Raw genomic sequence first — 11,633 nt, 5'->3', positions numbered from 1 at the left:
ATCTAAATATTAAGAAAATTGCATTTAAAGTTGTGCACATGAAGTCTTTAGCAACACATGTTTACTAATAAAAAATACATTTTAATATATTTACAGTAGGAAATGTACAAAATATCTTCACAGAACATGAACTTTATATCCTAATGATTTTTGGCATTTAAAATGGATAATTTTGACCCATGCAATGTATTGTTGGCTATTGCTACAATTATACCCGTGTGACTTATGACTGGCTTTGTGGTCCACAGATAATTTAAGATTTTGAAAAGGATGTTAATTTGCTGGCATATTACTGATCTCTATAAGGAAAGATTCACAAGGTGTTTGTGTGTGTAGGACGATCAAACACCGCTTCATATCTCCAGTCGTCTGGGTAAACCAGATATAGTCCAGCAGTTGCTGCAACACGGAGCGTCTCCGGACGCCACCACCTCATCCGGATACACGCCACTCCATCTGGCTGCACGTGATGGCCATAAAGACGTTGCATCTATCCTGCTGGACAGCGGAGCATCTCTTAGCATCACCACCAAGGTCAGTCATTAAAATATATCTCCAAAAAAATGCAACACAAACCATCACGGAAATTCTAATAGATTTAATACCATTAGAACTCATCAGCTGTTAACCATTAAATCCATTCAAACATTCCTTAGTGTACTGTGTTTTGGGGCATACTTCAGTAGGATGGTTGTTCCCATCCTCCACACCGATAGAATCCAACAAATTACCAGTAGAGAACCACAGAGACCATTATAATGTACTTACAATACAATTCCCATTATAACATAACACGGTCTGTGACGTTACAGTCAAGATGTATTCCCCCAAACATACAATTAAGTACAACATTGTTACAATGCTGAAAAAAACTTGTGACTGCTAAGTAAGCGCTATATGCTAGTTAATGCTATATGCTAGCGTAAAGGCTAAAGTTTTACTATTGATGTTACAGTTACATTTTGCAGAAATGACGTCAACGCGGAGTGGGAGGTCGCGCGCGTTGGGTGCGCGAGACCCCATTTCGCGTGGGGCTGTGCACGGCATTTTTTGTAACTTTCCGCGCGGCTCCGCATCCGAAAATGACCGAACTCGAGGCGATTCTGTCCGAGCAGGCAAGCCTGTGACGTATCTCTTTGATCAATCCAAGCAAAACAATGTATATATTTATCTGACACTCTGGAAGTAAAGTATGGAAACTTTGCAGTTTAAAATACGAATTCTTTTACATGATTCAGAATGTTTGGCTTATATTTGTATTGAAAGAACTACTGGACGAGGAATAAAATACAAACCTTAAGATGTCTGTACTGTTTGTTTAGTAAAAAAACGTTAATGAAATTATAATGTTTAATAAAGACATATTTAAAAGATTGTTGTTTTATTCATGTTCTCATATTTATATATATCAAACTCTAATGTTAAAAGCACCAGGGTTGTTCCAGCGGACGACTTCTTCTATCCTCTTCTTTGTGTTTGTTTTTGACTTTATTGCTCGCGTCGCCCCCTGGTGGTTCAAAAAATAGTGCAACAGCGAGCGCGTCAAATATAACCGCCTCGTCCGTTTGGTGAGACGCGCGCGCGATCCGCGGAGGCTTGCGTTGCGGACCAAAGCGCGACCATAAACAAGGCTTTAGGGTCCAAACAAATCTAAATATTGAGAAAATCGCCTTTAAAGTTGTCAAAATAAAGTCCTTAGCAACACATACCACTAATGATGAATACATTTTTTTACATAATTCAAAAGTGTACAAAATATATTTATGGAACATGATCTTTACTTAATATCCTAATGATTTTTGGCATAAAACAAAATGGGCCCTATCTTGCACCCAGCGCAATTGACGCATGTATCATTCAAATTTTGCACCGGCGCATAGCGGGTTTTTCTATCCACAGACGCACGTCGTTAAACTAGGGAATGAATTTGCACTCCCTGGGCGGTTCAGCGCAAAAAAGGAGGCGTGTTCCGGCGCAAACCATCCCTGATCATATTTTGCAGTTTTAAAAATCAATTGCGCCACTGAACAGAAAAAACTAGTCTAAACTCAGTGGCGCATTGCACGTTGTTCATTATGCTATTTTAAGGGCGCATGCTTGACCATAATGTATAGCGTGCACAACGCGCACACACTTTGCTTATCTAATCTACACAGATGCAACAGTTTTTTTTGCAAATCATAAATTGTTACAATAAAAAATATTAACACATGAGATAAGGGAAATCATTGTGGTGAGCATTGTGGTGATAGTTTTTATTTATTTTGTGTGGCTGCGTTAAAAAATTATCATGCAAATAACGATTAAAATATTTTCATAAGTTTGTTGTGTGGCGGTATTACGTTTATTTTATCTAAATAATAATTAAAATGTTTTCATAAGAAACCTTAATGTATGTGAACTTGATTTGTAAGAGTACTTTGGGGTTGGACTGCTTGCGTTTCTTGGGTGCCGATATCAAAGCCCCCAAACCCTTCAACACTTTCAGCAGTGAGGGTGGATGCAGCGATGTCCTCTGTTGGCGTCAGGTTTTGTGTAGAGGCAGATCCACCTCCCGTTACACGGCGTGCCCGATTTATGCTGGCAAGCTTGGGATTCCCCCGTCTCCTGACATCATTGTAGCGCTTGCGGCGCAACGTCCTGGGGTGCCAGCCCATCCCCATACAAAACAACTTCTCTGTCTTTGACTGCTCTTACAAGAACGTCGGTCTCCTCGGCTGTGAACCGCTCCTGCCTTGCTCCTGGTAAATCCGTCATAATAATAGCAACCCGCCATGGAACTTGCGCACTTGCGTTTAAAGGGAATGTTGGATGACGTTCTGATTGGTTTATTTGACGTTACGCCCAAATCACACCTATGAATAATGAACCTACTTCAGACCAACCCCTTATTGATTTGCGCCTGGCGCAAGAGTTATTTCTCCCGCCGGGAAAATAGCAACAGCGCCCAAGATCCGCCCACAAAGTCACCTGTGCTTTGCGCTTCGCATTTGCATTTCAGATCGTTAAAATAGGGCCCAATAAGTATTGTTGGCTATTTCTACAAATATACCCGTGCTACTTATAACTGGTTTTGTGGTTTAGGGTCACAGTCTTATGTTTTTAGATTTGCATTTCCCTTTATGGTTTTGTATAGACAATTTCTGCAGTGACAACATAAACAAGTGGCTTTCATGGAACTAGCGTAACTTCCGGTAAACTTCAACAAAGAAATCAATAACAACAAAGTCCTTTTAGAGTAGTTTATTTCTCATAACAAGCTAAATAAACAAGTAGATTACCTTAGTTCAAATCATAGCTAAAGCGTATCAAAAACTATACTGAGCTAACATTACTGCTAACATTACCGTTCAGTTTAGCCACAAGTCAGACCATTAAACAAACAGAGCCCGGAATTTAAAGCAACACTAAAGACTTATTGCTCTTTGCTCCCCCTACAGGTTAGACGCGTAATTGTTCATTAGCACTGTCGTAAATACTGCAGCATAGCTGGCTCTGATTGGATTGTAGGTCTGCCGTAAAGCAAGTTTTTGTTGTTTTCACTCGAACTACAGGACCACTACCCGACGGTTGGAAACTTCTTTAGTGCGGTTTTGGCCGATAGAGGGCTGCAAAGCGAATGTGAAAGTGCCATTCACCCTGTGGATGAACCACTGAAACTTTTTTGGAAACGTTATTTTAAGGTAAAAAAAACTCTTTGGTGTTGCTTTAAGTTTCTTCCAGACCGTTGCCACTACCACGTGCGTCCCATGAAACCGTGTGTATCAGGGGTTTTCAAACCTGTCCTGGAGGACCACTAGTACTGCACATTTTGCATGTTTCCCTTTTGTGACACACCTCATTCAGTTACCTTACACACCCAGTTCAGGTCTTGCAGTCTGTACTAATGAGCTGAAGATTTAAACCAGGTGTGTCTAATGAGGGAGACATGCAAATTGTGCTGTACTAGTGGTCCTCCAGGACAGGTTTGAAAACCCCTGGTCTATATAATATAAAATTCCATGTTTTTAATTGTCAAAGCTTTCAGTCAAAAACTCCTGCAAATGTGATAAAAAACAGCGGCGAATGGCTGATGCCACACATAGCTTAAATAAATCAAATTCATCATTTTTATTTAGGACATCTTGTTTCAGAAATGACATTAACAACATTACAACAAAACCAAGGTTAAGGTTACCCATGTGAAAAATTATTTTATATGCAACATTGTAACATGACAGCACCTCATTTTTACAAGTTGCAAAAGTGATGCAACACGACACAAGAAGTATCTGTTATTTTCTATTACCAAATTCCTGATAACAAATTATCTGTCAGAAACCAAATGGTTATGCTGCTTACACACCAAACGTGAATTCAATTTGTGCGAGTAGATTACATACAAAGTCCATGCAAAGACACGAATAGATGCAAACTTGTGCAGTGAAAATATTCAACTTGAGCAAAAAATGTGCATGACACAAAGTTAAATCCCGCAAGTTATCTATAGCAAGGAACACAATGCTTCACGTTTGGTGTGTACGCATCATTACACTGATACATTATGATCATTTGATGATAATCATTGTGTGATTGGACATTAAATCCTGTACAGATGTCACTAAACACCTGCCAAGTGTTACAGAGCAGGAATGTGCTAAAGAAGGAAAATGCATTCATGTTTTTTTCACGATGCTTATCTGATACAAAAGCTGAATCAATAAGCACTGTCCTACAGTTAAACTGAAACCTTTTACATATCCTGAAATAGAGATTATTACACATTACAGTAAAGATTTGATTGCAGAGAGGGTGACAAACGTTGTCTTTGTGTCTTGTGTAAAAACTGATGACAGCTTACAGCAAAGTTTCCTCTCTACAGTTGTACAGTTAGAGTTCACGATTACTTCACTGAAGGACATTTCACAGTGTTTGCCCAATCTCTGTCGTTCTGTTGCAATTTTTTACCCCACCCTAAACTGACTGACTGGTTATATTACACTTTCACTGAATGCAACTTCATTTTTTCACCCGTTTGTCTTTTGCAGAAGGGATTTACACCACTACATGTCGCAGCCAAATATGGAAAGATTGAAGTGGCCAACCTTCTGCTGCAGAAAAGAGCACCACCTGATGCCGCTGGAAAGGTAAAAACTCTGGTACCACCTGTATAATGTACAGTATCTGCAGTAGGAGACACAATGTTACTTATTTCCACATGCAAGATAAAGAAAAGAATAGATTTTAATAGATGCATTAGTTTACCATACACCGTATATGACAAAAATCACTTTAATTTTAGCCATGTTTTTTTTATAGATTAATATGACACACATGTGCAACCCAGCCAGTAATAAGCTAAAGTCATTTTTTGTGCATAAAATGTAAAGATCATTCTGTAAAAATATAACCTTGATATCTTTTAAGTCTGTGTAAAGTCTGATATTAAATGTGTTTTCAGATAATCACACCAAAAATGTCATATTAATCACCCAGAAAAATTTGATTGATGAAAAAACACCAATAAAATAGTTTTCAAAATCTTGGAAAAATAACTGGATTCTCTTCTCTCAAATGCTAGGGACGTGTCGGTTGTACTGTGTATTCGCTAAAACTACGCACACTCGCGGGAAAGTTGCTGTCTCTCTCAACTTTTAAATACCGCTAGAACCTAAATGGACGCTTACGATTGTGTTAATTGTGAACTCAGAAGTGGAGAAAAACTGTTTAAGGGTGTAACTCCACAGTTCAGTACTACTACAACATCTTTATAATGTGTTTTAGCGATACATTTCTAACATTTATAATGTGTTAATAACAGTTTTCTGAAATTACTTTACACAGACTTTAATATAGACTAAAATCAGTCCGGAAAATAGTCCCTTTGGTAGCTTTCAATAGCTAAGGACTATTTTTCGGGCACTGCGTAATATCATTGCGCCTGCTGCAGCCATAGTATGGCGGCAAAGAGTATAATTCCTAGTCATATCGGCCTAGAAAATTGCAACTTTTAATTTTCTGTCGGTCTTAGTACACGATGTGACTACAGAAAAGTTACGTTTTAAATCGGAAAAATATTGAAACTGTTTGGTTATTTTTGAGCGCGATGCTAATGGTCTAATCAGATTCAATGGATAATGCTAAGCTATGCTTAAAGTGGTACTGCCAGACCCGGAGATCGGCTGAATGGATTCCAAAATGGTAAAAATCAAATGTTTAACTTTAGGGGAGCTGGGAAGTTTGAGATCTTTTACATTGAACCTCACATACTGTATAAACTAGATGTCTTACTGACACCCGTGCACACATGTTCATAGTTACAAACCAGTATTTATAGTCACCAGTTGTAAACATAGACTTCATGGACACTAATACTGTGTATGGCGGCTAAATTTAAGCTGTCTCAATTTTCCTGAAGTATTCCTGTAGCCTCTTATGGAACGGCTGAAATTCCACAAGGGGGCGCATTTGTTCCTCAGACGTTGCACAATAAACATGACATCCGAATATATTCATTATAAATCATGAATGAAAAGTGAGATTCGAACGAATGTCTGTTAGTGAACTTATTGTATACACTATTTATATCGTAATTCGGTCAGAAACTTCAAGATTGTGAGATGAACAAATCGTTTTGGATTAAAAGGCTTGGATATTCCATTTCCTTGGACTTTTGGGGATTTATGAACAATTTGTTTTGGACAATTTCACCGAAGCGGATAAAGGAAAGATTTTGAAGGTAAGTAAATATCCTAAATCGGCGCCGCCCGGTTCAGGTAACTAACAACTAGATTACAGTTTTATGACTGCTAAAAATCATATTATGCTTTCTGTGTGCGCTTATTGGAATCCCGAAAGTCTAAGCTTTACAACGATGTGCCGCATGACCGTATATTTTGAAGATTTAATGCTTCAAAGTTACAATGACGTAATGCAGCCTCACGTGCAAGGGGGGGGGGGGGTGTGCCGTGTACGGCACAGTGTTCCTTATCAGGTTAAAACTGACTGATTTATGATGTTTAACACACCCAACCTTCGACTCTGTGTATGTGTATGTATTTTAGAGTGGACTAACACCACTGCATGTTGCTGCACACTATGATAATCAGAAAGTGGCTCTTCTGCTTCTGGACCAGGGAGCGTCTCCACACGCAGCTGCAAAGGTATCAGGAAACACATACTACATATCTGCTGACACACACATCTGTTACAGACACAAACACACACACACGCACATAATCTCTCTCACACACACACACTGTACTGTTCTAGATGTTCTAGACCAGTGGACTGGTCTCCAACATGGTGCCTGCGGGAACCAGGTTGCCGTACAGAGTCTTGAGTTGCCCGTCAAAGCACATTCTATTAATAACCTTAATTTTAATATTTATTAATTATATATTTTTTATATTAGCTTGGCTTATTTTATGTAAGTTAACATTTTAAATTGGGCTGTCAAATGATTAATAGTGATTAATCGGATACAAAATAAAAGTTTGTGTTTGCATAATATATGTATGTGTCCTGTGTGTAATTATTATGTACAAATACACATTCATGGACGTAGGCTACTTAATAAACATTTCCATGTGTATATTTTTAAGTTTTATATTTTATATTATATATACATTTATTACACGGCTCTCTGAAATGCTTGATTCTGATTGGTCAGTTGAGACATTTGCAGGGTTTTCAAATAATAACCGCTCCAAAGTAATAACGCATAGCCGGTACTACTTGTACGATTAAAATCGCTCCGCGCCAATAAAGATTACTGTTTGGCGCCATCTTGTGACAAACACTGGACAACCACCATTAAGAATGGAAAATTTTGACATTAATTTTAACATGTACAGAAAAAACAAAACATTTAAACAGTGGGTAGAAGAACGAACAACGACAAGGCACAGAGAGCTTACTGAGACTGAACTTGACAAAATAGAGCATGACAGCTACAAGCCAACACACAAAAAATACAAAATGGGCATTAAAACTTCTCAAAGACTGGCTAAAAGAGAAAAAAAATGGAGACATATAAGTATGAAGCAGAGGATCTTAATAAGGTTTTACGATCATTGTATGCATCTGTGCAAAGTTTCGCGAAAGGATAAAAATGTTAATTTAAAACAAATATGCCAATAAAATGTTTCAAATTCATATTCATGTCCAGTTTTTTTCTTATGTGGCAAGTAGCTGTGTAATAAGCGGGATAATGTAGAGGCAGACTGTAGTTATCGCGAAATAAGCCCCTTCGCGTCGGGTCCTGATCACACTGTCGGGGCTTATTTCCCGATAACTACCGACTGCCTCTACATTATCCCTTACTTAAAAAATGTATGTATACATTTAAGAAAAAAAAATATATGTGTATTTGTGTGTATTTATATATAAATAATAATTACACAGGACACACATGTATATTATGCAAACACAAACTTTTATTTTGTATGTGATTAATCAAGATTTATCGTTTGACAGCACTAATTTTAAGAAAGGAATCATGTATAGGCAGCAGGTTGTTACCACAGAAATAAGCCCAGAAAGTGTGGTAAGGTGCTTATTTCGTGATAACAACCTGCTGACTTCACATTGTCCCACTTATTACACTTTATTTACCTCAAGTAAGGTAAGGAAAATTAAATATTGATTTGAAATTATTTATTTGCCCATTTTTAATGAATGCAGACCTTCCAAAAGCAACACCTGTTTAATCATTTGTAAATATAATGTCATATATGTTATTAAAATACATATTTATATATATTTTTTGTGTAATATTATACTCCATGTGTTTTGAGCTGTACACTGTAAAAAAATGCAGCTTGAAGTTAAAACAACTTGGTTTTGCAAATCGTTTCAACCTACTATTTTAAGTTTTGCCCTGAGTTGACATAGCGTATAAAAACAAGTTGAAATTGTTTAACTTAATTTTTTAATTTAAAGTAGCATACAAATATATGTTGATTTTACAAAAAAGTTTGATTTGCATTTTTTACAGTGTAGTTATCTGAAAAGAACAAACCTTGTTGTGTTGTGATCGGCCAGTCAGAATTAAGCATTTTAAAGTGTGTGTAATAAACAATGATAAAACACACCAACAAATAAAATAAAATCAAGGGAAACTATAGTAGACTATATATCAAAAAGTAGTTCTATAGATTGTTTTATTCATTGTGGTTGCCATTGCTCACAAAAAGGTTGGAGACCCCTGATCTAGACCAAAGGCCTGCACACATCCAACCTATTTTCTTGCTTTGTTTTGTCATTTTAATTCTCACTACTGATCTTTATAATGTTAACACAGAGCTTGTTCACATTTTTTTCACTCTGGACGAGTGAAGTTCCTGAACACTGATGTCATTGCTGACCCTGACACTCTTAAATTAACAGTTCATCCAAAAAAATTCAATTTTATTAAGTAACTTCATCCAGACCACTGTAGAGCCCTGCACGGGCTTAAATCTCCAGCCCTAACCCGGCCCTGACCCGACGTGTTCAAGCCCTACCCAACCCCAGCCCGACAATGCCTGCAATTTTTTCAGCCCGAACCCGACCTGACCCGAGACCAATATCAATTACTTTTAAGCTCTCTCTCTGACGCGTTCTCAAACATAATAAGAGGTGAAGTATAGCTTTAGCCTACAGAAATGCTTATTGCTTTAATGTAGGGAGTTATAATAGCTCATTGTTCACAGTTCATATTTATGATCTTATAGTCCATTTGAACATTTTTGTACGAACTGACTGTATTCTTCAAAAAGCACTAAATAACTTCCCTTCCCTTACCTGTCGCTGTTCAATGTGCAATTAATAAATAAAAATTAGTATGACGTTAATTTTTAAAAGTGTGCGAGGTCCGTGCACGTCCTCCGCTAACACAGAAATGGCAAAAAGCTAAACGAGCATTAAATATTAATATGACGTTGATTTTTTGTTTTATTAATTTATAGTCACAAAACTTATCAACAAAACATCAATTAAAATTAAGAGACAAATTATATGAAACGAAATTTATTTTAAAGTAGCAAGAAAAACTTAAATTAAACTCGGAAATAATGTCTGACCCATTACAATTCTACCTTCAAATTGACCTTTACGCCCTATATGGCGTTTAAAATTACGGTCTCTCTTTCGTATTAAGCTAACTAAATTTAAACAAAACATAAACAACATTACAACAATATTCAAACCCAAATACTCAAACATAAATATAAAACAGACATTCTCTATAAGGATCCATAAAACAATCTGATATAGCGTTTATAATAGCTGGTTGGTAGATGTTTACTATTTTTGGCAAAACCTCCGTTGCAAACCTCCATTTACCTGAATAAAAATTATTTTTACTTTGAAAATGATGCGCTGTCACATTAACATGAGCTGTTCATTTACATAAGACTCATCTACGTTCATTTACACTGCAGCGCAACGTCTGAGTTCTCAAACTAAAACAGGGTCTGCAGCTTTTGCGAACGAATCCGTTTATGAGGGATGAAAGCGGTGGTGTGTAAATGAAAGGCATAAACGTAGCAAAAGTAACGTTTTAAAGGACAAACGCATTAATGTAAACATAGCCTCAGATGCGCGCTGTCTCTGCTACACACGCCAACACACACACACAATGAGGAGAGACGCTAAAATAAGCCCGAGCCCGACCCGTGCCCGGTCTGTAAAAAAAAAAAGGCCCGAGCCCAGCCCAAATGGGCTTAGCCTGTCGGGCCCCTTCGGGCCCCGACGGGCTTGCAGGGCTCTAGACCACTGTAACTGATGGAACACAAAATGTGACATTTAGTCCAAGCTACAAAACGGATAACAGCACCATTGAAGTGGACCACAGATGTATGATCAACAGCCCATGTTTCTGAAGAGTACAATAACTTTCTGTGAGGGCCAGTCATTATTCACTGATAATTTCCCCTCTCAGTATATTTAAATATCAAGTCCTGTCAAATTTGACTTTAAACACGATTCAATCGGGATAAACCAAACTCAGAAGTGCAAATAAGAATACAGCGGAGGGGAAGAGTAATTTTGAGGGATCCTGTTTCTGTTCACATGGTGGTCTGGGGTTTGTCACTTCAATTCTCTTAGATCTGAGATCCGAGTTATTATCTTAAAAGGAAATGACTGCAAATTCAAAATATGCTTGCTTGAGTTACAAGTTTTATAAAGGATTATTTATAATGAAAACAAGGTTTATATCAAAATCTCGAATGAAAAAGTTTAATGCTCTGTAAAGTTTAATGTTAGCTAATAACACAATACTGCAAGTATAAAAATATATTACTCACTCAAACACTTTTTAAGTTAATAATCAATCTTCTTCTACTTTATCCACCATTATAGATTTATTTAATTACTGACTTTAACGTAATGTATCCTGGCACTTCCTTTTCAGTGTAGGGTACCTGCAATGGTACTTTAAAGTGTGCTTTTAAAAGACAAGAATGTGTCCACATAGTAATGTTTTATTGTGTCACATCCTTTCCATCAGATCACAATATTTTGGAACAAAAAGTTAAAGATCTGGAATCAGTGCTGTTATCCTCTGATTTTGCCGATACAGTTGTCTCATGGTATCTTAATTCACAAGCCCATTATTGATTAAATCTCTCATCTGTTTTTTACCCAGCTTTTTGTTTGACCTTGAATAG

The 11,633-nt window shown here is 37.2% G+C and overlaps 1 protein-coding gene across 3 annotated transcripts in view; it reads left to right on the top strand.

The window, feature by feature from the left end:
• ank3b (ankyrin 3b) overlaps positions 1-11,633 on the top strand; it is a 123,486-nt gene that overhangs the window by 54,035 nt on the left and 57,818 nt on the right. For all 3 annotated transcript variants that reach the window (XM_065242789.2, XM_065242788.2, XM_065242790.2), the window contains exons 15-17: positions 337-534; positions 5,028-5,126; positions 7,044-7,142. In XM_065242789.2, coding sequence (XP_065098861.1) covers positions 337-534; positions 5,028-5,126; positions 7,044-7,142 — 396 coding nt within the window. The remainder of the gene's footprint in view (positions 1-336; positions 535-5,027; positions 5,127-7,043; positions 7,143-11,633) is intronic.

The sequence above is a fragment of the Paramisgurnus dabryanus genome, chromosome 1, assembly GCF_030506205.2.
Source record: "Paramisgurnus dabryanus chromosome 1, PD_genome_1.1, whole genome shotgun sequence".
NCBI lineage: Eukaryota > Metazoa > Chordata > Actinopteri > Cypriniformes > Cobitidae > Paramisgurnus > Paramisgurnus dabryanus.
Note: the sequence above shows the minus strand (reverse complement) of the source record. Positions and strands in the feature narration are given on the sequence as shown.